The sequence below is a fragment of the Narcine bancroftii genome, chromosome 5 (assembly GCF_036971445.1).
Source record: "Narcine bancroftii isolate sNarBan1 chromosome 5, sNarBan1.hap1, whole genome shotgun sequence".
NCBI classification, from domain to species: domain Eukaryota; kingdom Metazoa; phylum Chordata; class Chondrichthyes; order Torpediniformes; family Narcinidae; genus Narcine; species Narcine bancroftii.
In genome coordinates, this window is record NC_091473.1 from 221,979,170 (window position 1) to 221,992,212 (window position 13,043).

The window sequence follows — 13,043 nt, forward strand, 5'->3', positions numbered from 1 at the left end:
AAGTATATTCAACATAATACTATTTTTTCTTCTTATCAACTTAAATCATATTTAAAAAGAAAGTTAGGGAGGAATTTTACATTACCAGAACAAAGTCCATTTGAATATCTAATAACTGATACATTTATTGAAAGATTCATTACCAATATGTATATTAAATTACAAGAGACTATTCAGAAAAAGGATTTATTCAAATCTAAATCCAGATGGAAAAAAGATTTAAATATAAAGATTCAAGATGAAGTATGGTCAAAAATTATGCTATGAAAGTGTAACTAATACAATTAATGTTTGATATCAAATGGTACAATTTAGATTTTTTATACTTCATACATTATACTCCATGATCAATGCTTTAGATGTAATAAAGAAGTTGGATCTTTCCTGCTTAGAGTCTGGCAATGTGAAAATTTAGATAGGTTTTGGAAGGATGCAAGTTTCTTATTGGGACGAGTTTTGAAGACGCAAATTTTGAAGGATCCTAGAATATTTTTATTGGGAGATTTTTCCCAATTGAAGTTAGATATTTATCAGAAAAAGTTTTTAAGTGTAGCAAAAGAAATTTATAGCTGTAACATGGAAATCAGGTGATATTGTGGGGTTGAATAAATGGTGAATGGAATTATGAAATTGAATATAATTAAAGAAAATAAAGTTCAATTTATGAAATCAATCAGAAAAATTTGATAAGGTTTGGAAACCCTACATGGATTTTATTGCTATGACTTTACCTAGAGCGTCCAACCCATCCAACCCGCCCTAATTAGTTCATGGTTTAAGATTATTATGTAAATTTGCAATTAATTAATGAAAAATACAAGTTTATTAGATGGGTTTTTCTTTTCCTTTTATTCCCTACTTTTTTGGGGAGGGAGGGGATGGGTGGGCGGGGGGAGAAAATATATAAAATTATATTCTTTTTATGTTGTAGATTTTATTCTTATGTTATGGATAAATACTGTATATGTTTTGAAGCAAATGAAAAATAAAATTAAAAAAAAAGAAACTATGGTGTAGAGGTTTACTGTATGAATTGTTCTGGTATCTGGTCAGCCATATGCAAGTACTGCAGATCGTGCCAGACCGGATTAATTTTCGTAATTCACCCATCCACACATTAAATGATTCTTGTTTGCCTGTGCACTGATAAGCTTCCCCAATCTATCCCAGTCAACTTGCAACTCATCTTATTTTGCTTTATTTATATTCAGGAATCCAGTCTTAATAAATTATTTCTACTCTTTAAAAAAAAAGATGCCCTTCAATGTTACAGTTGGCCTTCCAGGCCAAATTTTGGCTATTTTGGGCAATTTTGGCCACCAACTACAGAAAAGATATCAATAAGATTGAAAGAGCACAGAGGAGATTTACTATGATGTTGCCTGGACTTCAGGAATGGAATCACAGGGCAAGGTTAAACAGGTTAGGACTTTCTTCCCTGAAGTGTAGAAGAATGAGGGGAGATTTGATAGAGGTATTTAAAATTATGATGGGTATAGACGGAGTAAATGCAAGGAGGCTTTTCCCACTGAGGTTAGGTGAGATAAATAAAATGAGAGGACAGGGGTTTTGGGTGAAAGGTGTAAAATTTAAAGGAAACATTAGGGGTAGCTTCTTCACGCAGAGAGAGTGAAGGAGTGTGGAATCAGCTGCCAGCTGAATTGGTAAATGTATGCTCAATTTTGACATTGTAGAAAAAAAATGAATGGTTGGGAGTAGATGGAGGGATATGGTCTGGGTGCAGGTTAATAGATCTAGGCAGAATAATAGATTGGTGCTGATTAGAGGGGCTGTTTCTCTGCTGCAGTGTTCTATGGAGTGAAACACAAAAGTCTGAGATTGTAGTAAAAACAGAAATGCTGGAGGATCTCAGCAGGGCTCACAGCATTCATAGGAGGTAAATATAAATACCAATGTAGTGTTCTATGGTTCCAGGTATGGCGAATGGGAAGGGGCTGGCGAGAGTGGGAGAGGACTGGTGAGTATGGGTGGGGGCTGGCGAGAGGGGTGGGATTTGGAGGGGGCTGATGAGAGGGGAAGGGGGCTGGAAAAAGTGGCTGGTAGGAGTGGGATAGGGCTGGCGAGAGTGGGAGGGGGCTGTCTCTCACCCTCTGTTTCACCTAGCTACAAATGGTGCTGTGAACCGGTGCTGTGGTCACGCAGTAAAACACAAAAGTTTGCAGACACCATGTTTGAAGTTAAAACACAATGCTGGAGAAACTCAGCTGGTCAACAGTGTTCTTTATAGAGCAAAGATAACAATACATAACCAACATTTGGGCCTGAGCCCTTCATCAAGATAGACAAAATGTCAGCAGGTACCTGAACAAAATGGTAAGGGGAGTCGGTGGGAGAGGAGCATGGACACAAAAGCAGGAGGTAATAGGTGAATAAGGGAGGGAGGCCACCTCAGCAAACAGGAGGAGGAGGGATGGCTCTGTGAATGGAGAGGGGAGGGGTTGGAGAGCTGGAGGAAAGAAGCTGAAGGGAATGGGAAGGGACCGAGAATGGAGAATAGGCTAGGAGAAACCGGAGAAGTCAATGTTAATGCCATCTGGCTGGAGAGTGCTCAAACGGAAAATTAAGAGTTGTTCTTCCAATTTGTGGGTGGTCTTGGTAGGATAGTGCATGAGGCCATGGACGGACATGTGAGCATGGGAGTGGGCCACTGAAATGAAATGGTTGGCCACTGGCAGATCCATTTCACTGATGCGAACAGAGCGAAGGTGCTCAGCAAAGCAATCTTCCAGTCTGCGACCAGTCTCTCTGATGTACAGAAAGCCACAAAGGGAGCACCAGATACAATAGATCACTCCATGGAAGTATTGCATCACTTGAAAGGACTGTTTGGGGCTCTTAATGGTGGCGAGAGTTTAGTGTGGCACTTCCTGCGGCCACAGGAGAAGGTGTGGGGGGGGGAGGGGTTGGTTGGAATTGGTGGGGAGGGATGATTGGATGAGGGAGTCACGGAGTGAGCAGTCCCTTCAGAAGGCAGACAAGGAAGGAAAGGGGAAGATGTGTCTGGAAGTGGGATTATGTTGCAGGTGGTGGTAATTATGAAGGATAATGTGTTTGATAATGTGGTAGGTAAGGACAAGGGGGAATCCTGTGTTTGTTACATCTTGTGGCAGAGGGAGCCAGGCAGATGAATGGGAAATGGAGGAGATGTGGGTGAGAGCTGAGTTGATGGTGGCAGAGGGGAAGCAGTCTATGGAAGGAGGTGGACATTTCAGATGATCTGGACTGGAAGACCTCATCTTGGGAACAGATGTGGCGCAGACAGAGAACTTGCGAGAAGGGAATAGAATCGTTGAAGATGTGTAGAGAAGATTGTTGTAGGTAGGGGTTAGTGGGTTTGTAAAATAGCTCGTACCCTGATCCAGAAAGGGGAAAGGGGAGAGCATTGTCAGAGATGGACCAGGTGAATTTGAGATCAGGTTGGAAGCTGGCAGCGAAGTGAATGATGTGCGTTGAAGGTCGTTGCCTGTGTTTTGTTTTGACCCCTTGATCACAATCCATAGGGGCTGCTGTGAAATCCCTGCTCCTCCCCACCGCAGGCGGCGCTGTGAACCGATCCCTTGATCACTCAAGGGGTTGCTGTGAAATCCCTGCTCCTCCCCACCGCAGGCGGCGCTGTGCCCCTCGTTTTGCTCGCTTGTCGCCGGTTATCTGGGTGGATGAGTTGATCTTGATCGTTGGTTATTCCCGGCCAACCCGAGTCGGAGCAATGGGGTTGCGGCATCCGCAGCGTGAGTCATCCACTCGGCATGACCGTGAAGACGGGAGCTTTAACGTGAGGGAGAGGGAAATAAATGCGAGCGGCCCTGCCAGTGGACGGAGGGTGAGGGGGGGAGACCCCCAGGCTGCAGGCAGGAAGGAGTGAGATGTCAGGGCCCGAGGGTGGGTGAGGAGCGTGTACAGGGTGTGGGCAGGTAGGTGAGGAGTGTGCAAGGAGTGGGCAGGTGGGTGCGGAGCGCGGGCAGGTGGGTGTGGAGCGTGGGCAAGGTGTGGGGTAGGAGGGTGTGGAGCGGTGCAGGGTGTGGGCAGGTAGGTGAGGAGTGTGCAAGGAGTGGGCAGGTGAGTGAGGAGCGTGTGCAGGGTGTGGGCAGGTAGGTGTGGAGCGCGGGCAGGTGGGTGTGGAGCGTGTGCAAGGTGTGGGCAGGTGGATGAGGAGTGTGCAAGGTGTGGAGCGCGGGCAGGTGGGTGTGGAGCGCGGGCAGGTGGGTGTGGAGCGCGGGCAGGTGGGTGTGGAGCGCGGGCAGGTGGGTGTGGAGCGCGGGCAGGTGGGTGTGGAGCGCGGGCAGGTGGGTGTGGAGCGCGGGCAGGTGGGTGTGGAGCGCGGGCAGGTGGGTGTGGAGCGCGGGCAGGTGGGTGTGGAGCGCGGGCAGGTGGGTGTGGAGCGCGGGCAGGTGGGTGTGGAGCGCGGGCAGGTGGGTGTGGAGCGCGGGCAGGTGGGTGTGGAGCGCGGGCAGGTGGGTGTGGAGCGCGGGCAGGTGGGTGTGGAGCGCGGGCAGGTGGGTGTGGAGCGCGGGCAGGTGGGTGTGGAGCGCGGGCAGGTGGGTGTGGAGCGCGGGCAGGTGGGTGTGGAGCGCGGGCAGGTGGGTGTGGAGCGCGTGCAAGGTAGGGTAGGAGGGTGTGGAGCGGTGCAGGGTGTGGGCAGGTAGGTGAGGAGGGTGTGCAAGGTGTGGGCAGGTGAATGAGGAGTGTGCAAGGTGTGGGGCAGGCGGGTGTGGAGCAGGTAGAGGGAGAGGCCAGAGGAACTGGGGGTGTTGGAAGGGTAGGCTGGAGGCAGGTGAAGGTTTGGTGGGGGAGGACAGGGGGTGTGAGGAGAGGAGCCTGTACTTTGAAAGTAGAGGTGCCCTGGGTTGGGGTGGAATGTATCATGACCTTTGCATGGTAGAGAGCAGAAGATGCTGTATCTTCTGTGGGTCAGCGTTGGGAGGGGATGGAAGCGCCCACCACTTGAGGAATTCGTAGGTGGAAGGATGCATTGGATTTTGATGAGGTGGGAGGGAGATGTGAATGGAGGAGTAGGTAATTGAAAAGGGAAGCAAGAGGGTAGCTGCACAGGCCTAAATTTAGAACATATGCCTTGCTGAAGAGCTCAAGCCTGAGATGTTGGTTATTTTTGCTATATGAAGTACATTATTTGACCTGCTGAGTTTCTCCAGTGTTGTGTTTTTACTTCATTCACGATGTCTACAGACTTTCGTATTTTACTCAGTGGTAATGATCTTCTTGTTGCTAGTGATTGTCAAGAAAAGATAATTAGGCTCTTGATGGAGATGGCCATGGTCCAGTGTGGTGCGGTATGGATGCTGCATGCAATTAATTAGCCTGAGCTTGAATGTTAAGATCAGGCATCCTCTCTGGTGAGGAAGGGTGTGGGCACAGACTGAAATCATAAAATATTTTTTATGTATTTTCTGTAGTCAGGAGGAGAGAAGTACAGAAGAAATCAATTAAACTTGATTGTTTCACAGAGAAGGGGGCTCATATACTTTGAGTTCAGTCCTAATGGTTCATAGCACTTTTTCATGTTTTACTCCTATAAATCTAGAACAATTGGTTCATAAAACGGTTCAAGGGCCTTTTGGCCCAATGTTGCACTGACCCATATAAACCATGATCAGTTCAACCCTCCCTTCCCCCAATACAGTCCATAACCCTCCATTTTTTCTTGCATCCATGTGCCTATTCATGAAGCCTTTACATGTAAAAACATTTACAATGAGGTACAAGCAAAAAACAGGAAGGTGTATGAATAAATTCTGAAGAATGGGAGGAGGATGAGTCCAGACCAACAAAAGGTTTTCATTCGATAGGATAAGAGTAGAGGTGAGAATTGATTTTGGCTCTATGAAAGGAGGCAGAGAGAAAGTGGGTGGGGGGGGGGGAGGGGGATAGGTGGGAGTAGAGAAAGAGAGACAGAAAGAGCTGGGGGAAAGGTGATAGGGGGTTGAAGAAGGGGAGGGGGAGGGTGTTAACAGAAACTGGAGAAGTTGATGTTAGTGGCATCCAGGTGGAGGACGCCCAGATGGAAGATTAGGTGTTCCCTCTAATGTGTGTGTGTTTTCAGTCTAACAGTGCATGAGACCATGGATCAGTGCAATAAGGGCCTTTCAGCCACAATGTTGTCCTGACATAATATAAACCCCCTCGCCCCCTGCACAGACCATAACCCTTCACTTTTTCCTACATCCATGTACCTATCCAAATGTGTTTTCGGCAACCACCATCCCTATCTGTGCACTCCAGTCACCCAGCTCTTTCTTCCCACCCCCCCCCCCCCCCCCCCCCTATTTCCTTACTACCTTTGCTGACAGTATCATCAGTATATTACCAATTGTACTGGTATCACTGTCTCACAGTTGTCTTTTCCTCCTGATTTTGTTAATCAGCCATTGACACATTATTTTTGAAACATACCTTATGCCAACCTCGCCATTATTGGGTCCTGCTTGCTCATGTAGGGTGGCAAAACAAGTAGAGAACCAGATTTGGTCCTGACCTCGGATGCTGCCTGTGTGGAGTTTGCATGTTTTTCTTAAATAGTTTCTTAAATAAATTTTATTATTTTTTTATTTAGGTATACGGCATGGTAACATGCCCCTTCGGCACATGAGCATATGCTACACAATTGACCTACAACACCCCTCCTCCCCACCCACAGGTTTTGAACAGTGGGAGGAAACCCATGCAGACACAGAGAATGTGCCTTACAGGCAGCGCTGGATTTGAATCCCGGTCATTGGCACCGTAACAGCATTGTGCTAGCTGTTACACTAACTGTGCTGGCCTATTGCATGTGCAGTAGTTTTCTCCCACATTCCAATCATGCGTTTTGGTAGTTTAATTAGCCACTGTAAATTAGCCTAGTGTGTAGGTAAGTGGTAGAATATATGGGAGAGTTGATGGGGAAAGTAGAAAGAACAAAATAGGATCAACATGAACAGGAGCTTGATGATCTGTGTGGTCCTGGTGGCCTGTTTCAGTGCTATATCTTTCTATGACTCATTTCACATTTAAAAATAAATTATGAGGATATAAAATTCCTCTTAACCCATTTTGTTCCATCACTGAGTGCTGCAGTTTCCCCACCTTTGTAGAGAGCTCTGTATTTGTTGCTCTTCAAACTTAAATTCATTATTAGCCACCCGCCAATGCTGAAGTCACCTTATCTTCTCTCCTTCATTTCCAGTTTTGATTGCAGTGAGAAAATGTCATATCCTCACTAAATTTAAAGAAAAGCATACAGTTAAAAGGGATTTTTCACTGCTTCTGATGCACAGAATGATACATATTAGAAAATTACTTTTATATTCATCATAAGACAGAAAATTAGGATAAGATGCTAAATTTCACAATATACGTTTTACAAACCCACTTAATGATCCTAAGATCTCTGTGATCCAAACGTCTGTGAAATTTCTTTGAGGGTTGCATACCTTGAAGAAGTTCTCCTTTGCTCTCTGAATGGGATTCTCTCTCTCTGCTCTCCATCTGTAATCCCTCCTGCTCTCAAGCTGTATGACCATGTACTCACCCAAGCTCACTTCCACTCAATGACAGTGTATGCAGACTTTCATGTTTTACCTCGTGATCCTAAGAGCAGATCTTAATAATTTGCTATTCTTTCTTTGGCTTGGCTTCGCGGACGAAGATTTATGGAGGGGGTAAAAGTCCACGTCAGCTGCAGGCTCGTTTGTGGCTGACCAGTCCGATGCGGGACAGGCAGACACGGTTGCAGCGGCTGCAGGGGAAAATTGGTTGGTTGGGGTTGGGTGTTGGGTTTTTCCTCCTTTGCCTTTTGTCAGTGAGGTGGGCTATAGATTGATCATTAATCCAATAATTTACAGTATCACCTGCTTTTCAAAGGTTCGCATTATGCCACTTCACTTTTACAAAAGACCTATATTAGTACCTTTTTTCGCTAATCGAAAGAAATCCAAAGAAGATTTTCACTTTTATGAAAATAGGCGAAAAGTGAAAATAGCGTTCGGCAGGCTATTGTGAGAGCGTGGGGCAGTGGGATCAGTGTGGGGACTGATAGCGGGCTGTTGGGAGAGTGCAAGGCAATGAGTCTGGGAAAACAAGAAATGTTCCCAGATAAATTAATAGTAACTGCTTCTTTGCTTTACGCCATTTCAGCTTACGAAACGTTTCAAAGGATCACTCTACTTTCAGATAGCGGGGATACCTGTACTCTATTCATTCTGCAGAGTGAGTCAAATGTCTGGAACTGTATTTAACAGTACCTGGCATGGGACTTCATCGACGTGGCCTGTAGTAGTTTAAAGCAATGGTATACAGTGGCTGCCACTTAGAGCACAAGAAGTGACGATGGCCAAGTTAGTAGAGTTGCTGCCTCTCAGCTCCAGAGACTGGGTTCAATTGTGACCTTGGATGCTGTTGTTTGCAGTGCTTGCATGTTCTCTCTGTGACCACTTGCATTAACTTGTAGCTGCTCTGGTTTCCAGCCACATCCCAAAGCCCGCTGTAAACTACCCTTAGATTTCAGATTTATACATGACATCACAAACAACCCTAACGTTCCTTTTCTGTGGGCATGGCAGAATGACTACTTATTGTTAGTGCAAAAAAAAACTACACAATGTATACATGTAAATAAATAAAGAAACAAATTGTGACAAACTGTGCACTGCAGATAGGGGGAAAAGTAACAATAAAGTGCAAAAGTAATAGTCCTTAAATGAGTTCCTGATTGGGTTTGTTGTTGAGGAGTGTGATGGTGGAGGGGTGACAGCTGTCCAGAACCTAGTGGTGCGAGTCTTGTGGCACCTGTATCTCTCCTGAAGGTAGCAGTGAGAACAGAGTGTGTGCTGGGTGGTGTGAATCCTTGATGATTGCTGCTGCTTTCCTTCGGCAGTGTTCCCTGCAGGTGTCTTGATGGTGGGGATTCCTGAGCTATGTCCACTACCTTTTAAAGGACTTTATTCTTGGGAGTATTGGTGTCACCATACCAGACTGTGATGCAGCCGATCAGTACACTTTTCACCACACTTCTGTAGAAATTTGCCATGGTTTCTGATGTCATACCAAATCTCCGCTATCTCCTGAGGAAATGGAGACATTGACGTGCTTTCTCCATGATGCCGTTAGTGTGTTAGATCCAGGAAATATCCTCCGAGATAGTGTCTCCCAAGAGCATAAATTTTCTCACCCTCTCCACCTTTTTTTAAATCAGTATTCACTCAGCAAACAGGCACAGAGTCATAGGAAGTAAGGAAAACAATCAGCGAGATCATGGAACCTATACAGATGAAAGAGGAGGAAGTGCTTGCTCCCCAGGGCCTGACAAGATAGTTTCTTGAATCTTGAAGGAGGAAATTGCCGGGGCTCTGGCAGAAATGTCAACCACTGGTCAGCCATTGACACATTATTTTTGAAACATACCTTATGAGACCTTATGAGGTCTGGAGGATTGGAGGGTAGCTCACGTTGTTCTGTTGTTTAAAAATGGCTTCAAAAGTAACCCTGGAAGTAATAGGCCGGTGAGCCTGACTTCTGTAGTAGGTAAATTATTAGAAGGTATTCTGTGAGATCAGTTATACAATTATTTGGATAGCCAGAAATTGATCAGGGATAGTCAACATGATTTTGTATGTAGTAGGTTGTGTTTAACCAGTCTTCGAGGAAGATACCAGTAAAGTTGACGAAGGAAAGGCCACGGATGTTGTCTACAAGGTATCGTATGGGAGTTTAAACAGGAATGTTCAGACCCTAGGTGTTCATGGTGAAGTAGTGAACTGGATTCAACAATGGCTGGATGGGAGAAGCCAGAGAGTAGTGGTGGATGACTGTTTCTCAGACTGGAGGCCTGTGACTAGCGTGTGGTTCAGGGATCAGTGCTAGGACCATTGTCGTTTGTCATCTATATCAATGATCTCGATGATAATGTGGTAAATTGGATCAAGTTTGCAGATGACACTAAGAATGGAGGCATTGTAGACAGCGAAAAAGGTTTTCAAAGCTTGCAGAGGGATCTGGACCAGATGAACTGAGGTGCTAGTCAATAACAGATGGAATTTAATGCAGACAAGTGTGAGGTGTTGCATTTTGGAAGGACAAACCAAGAAAAGACATAAATGGTAGGGTACTGATGAGTGCAGTAGACGGATCTGAGAATACAGATACATAATTCCCTAAAAGTGGTGTCACAGGTTAATAGGGTTGTAAAGAGAGCTTTTGGCATATTGGCCTTCATAAATCAATGTATTGAGTACAGGAGTTGGGATGTTATGGTAAAGTTGTATAAGACATTGGAAAGTCCAGATTTGGAATATTTTGTGCAATTTTAGTCACCTAACTACTGGAAAGATCACAAGATAAAGAAACAGAAGTAGGCCATTCAACCCATCAATTCTTCTCTGCCACTCCACCATGAGCTAAACCATTCTCACATCTAGTTCCAATTTCTGGCCTTTTTCCCTTATCCCTTGATACCTTGACTAATTAGATACCTATCAATCTCCTCCTTAAATTCCCCCAGTGATTGGCCCTCCACGCTGTGTGTGGGAACAAATTCCACAAATCCATGACCTCTGGCTAAAGAAATTTCCTCTCATTTCTGTTTTAAATGGGTACCCTCTAACTCTAAGACTGTGCCCTCTTGTTCTGGACTCACCCACCAAGGGAAACAACTTATTCACATCTGCTCTGTCCAATCCTTTCAGTATTTGAAATGTTTCTATGAGATTCTCTTTCATTCTTCTATACTCCAATTAATAGAGTCCAAGAACTGATAAATGCTCCTCATATGCTAGCCCTTGTATTCCAGGAATCATCCTTGTAAATCTCTGAACTCTCTCCAATATCAGTACATCCCTTCAAAGATAAGGGGCCCAAAACTGCACACAGTATTCCAAATGAGGTCTCACCAGTGTTCCCTGGAGCCCCATCAACACCTTCTTCCTCCTGAAATGAATGCCAACCTAGCATTCGCTTTCTTTACTGCTGATCCAACCTGGTGGTTAACCTTTAGGGTATCAGTAATCTCTTGGTGCCTGCCACATTGACCACCGCCAGTGGGCTGATAACGCCTCAAAACGTGCATCTTGGCGCCTCACAGTTCGGCGGGCAGCAGCCTCCTTTGAAGAAGACCGCAGAGCCCACCTCACTGACAAAAGGCAAAGGAGGAAAAACCCAACACCCAACCCCAACCAACCAATTTTCCCTTGCAACCGCTGCAATCGTGTCTGCCTGTCCCGCATCGGACTGGTCAGCCACAAACGAGCCTGCAGCTGACGTGGACTTTTTACCCCCTCCATAAATCTTCGTCCGCGAAGCCAAGCCAAAGAAGAAGAGAAGAAGAAGATCAGTAAGATATCAAAAAAATAAAAAAACTGCAGAGAGATTTACTTGGATGTTGCCTGGACTATAGGAACTGAGTTACAGGGAAAAGTTAAGTAGGTTAGACTTTATGCCCTGGAGCCTAGAAGAATGAGGGGAGATATGATAGAGGTATTTAAAATTATGAGGGGGATAGACAGAGTAAATGTAGATGGGCTTTTTCCACTAGGGTAGGTGAAATACAAACCAGAGGACATTGGTTAAGAGTGAAATAGAAAAGTTTAGGGGGAACTTCATCACACAGAGAGTAGTGGGAGTGTGGAATGAGCTGCCAGCTGAAATGGTGAATGTGGGCTGAATTTTAACGTTTAAGAAGAATTTGGACAGGTACATGGATGGGTTAGGTATGGGTGCATGGCAGTGGGACTAGGCAATAAAAATGGTTTGGTACAGACTAGAAGGGCCAAAGGGGCTTATTTCTGTGCTGTAATGTTCTATGATCCCTCAATCATCATCATACAGCACTGGTTTTCCCTTCCTGAAGTCAACAATCAGGTCCTTGGTTTTGGTGTGGATACTCCTTAGTGAGGAGTTGAATCTCTGTAGTTGATGAGAATGTAGGGAATAATTCACTGACTTCTAACCTTTTTGCTTAGCCCTTGTGTCAACTGATTTTCTCTTTGCATTTTTGCTGCTGTTAAATAAACAGTGGATGCTTAAATGAGCATATGCTTTATCTCTGCAGCTGTTTTGTGAATGGGACCTGTTGAAACTTCCTGCGAGCTGGAAGTGAGAGGGGATGACTGAAGAGTCTTGGTTCAGTGACAGTGACAGCTGCGAGAGAGAATCCTGGGCCAGAGAGGTGATCCGTCGCCAGTGCAGATACTCCAGACACGCCAGGTAAGCTGTTTGATGTAAGAACAGGGCTGCTTTCATTGGAAGGAGATGATCTATTGTAAAGTGGCCTTTTTATTTTTCCCACTTCATCTCCCCCTCCCCCTCCTTGTTGTGCTAGACTAGGAAATATTCCAAATTATCAGATGTTACACTATATGAATTTTTAAAGTTAGCAATATGACAACCTTTTCTCTCTCAATCCTAATGGAGGGTCTCAGCCTGAAACATCACTAACATCATTTGCCTTCAGATACTTGATCCTCTGAGTTTCTTCAGTGTGGGAAGAGTAGGACAGCCAGGAATACTATTTTGGACAGGACTTCAGGGAATTTGTATTGAAGGGAAATTGGCTTTCCAGTTTTGCAATTATTTTGCTGTATAATTTTCCTGAACTCTGGCACGTCTTGGGCTCATTTGCCTTGGGACATTGTTCTAGAACACACATGTCAAAATCTGGCCCGCGGGTTATATTTGGCCCGCAAGATCATTTCAAAAATGTATTAGAGGTGGCCGCTGGCCGCCGCGCCAGCATAGCGCATGCACAGTAATACAACAAATCCCAGGATGCATTGACGTCAGCCCGCTAATCACCCCCACCTCCTCTGTTTACGTTGCAGGGTCTCTCCATGGACTCTGGTTTTGGGGCCTGGCCGGGGGCCGCTGATCCCCTGAGATGCCGCCCTGCAGCGAGAACCGATGCCCCTGCACTGTCGTGTCCCCCCGCCTGCCCGCCCACCGCAGCGTGACCTGGCCGGTTTCAGGGGAAGCCAAGGCCGCTTCCCAGCGCCTGGAACTGGAGGCCTCGGGCCTGACCTCGCCAGGACCATTGCCCA

At 45.6% G+C, this 13,043-nt stretch overlaps 1 protein-coding gene across 5 annotated transcripts in view; it reads left to right on the plus strand.

Annotated features, from left to right (window-relative positions):
* Positions 1 to 13,043, plus strand: part of LOC138764926 (BTB/POZ domain-containing protein 10-like) — a 134,795-nt gene that overhangs the window by 35,757 nt on the left and 85,995 nt on the right. Inside the window, exons 1-2 of one of the 5 annotated variants that reach the window (XM_069941373.1) lie at positions 3,641 to 3,749; positions 12,059 to 12,213. In XM_069941373.1, coding sequence (XP_069797474.1) covers positions 12,113 to 12,213 — 101 coding nt within the window. In that variant the 5' untranslated portion in view covers positions 3,641 to 3,749; positions 12,059 to 12,112. Of the gene's footprint in view, positions 1 to 3,640; positions 3,794 to 12,058; positions 12,214 to 13,043 lie in introns of those variants that run through there. The other 4 variants (XM_069941374.1, XM_069941375.1, XM_069941377.1 and 1 more) reach the window with 4 other exon arrangements.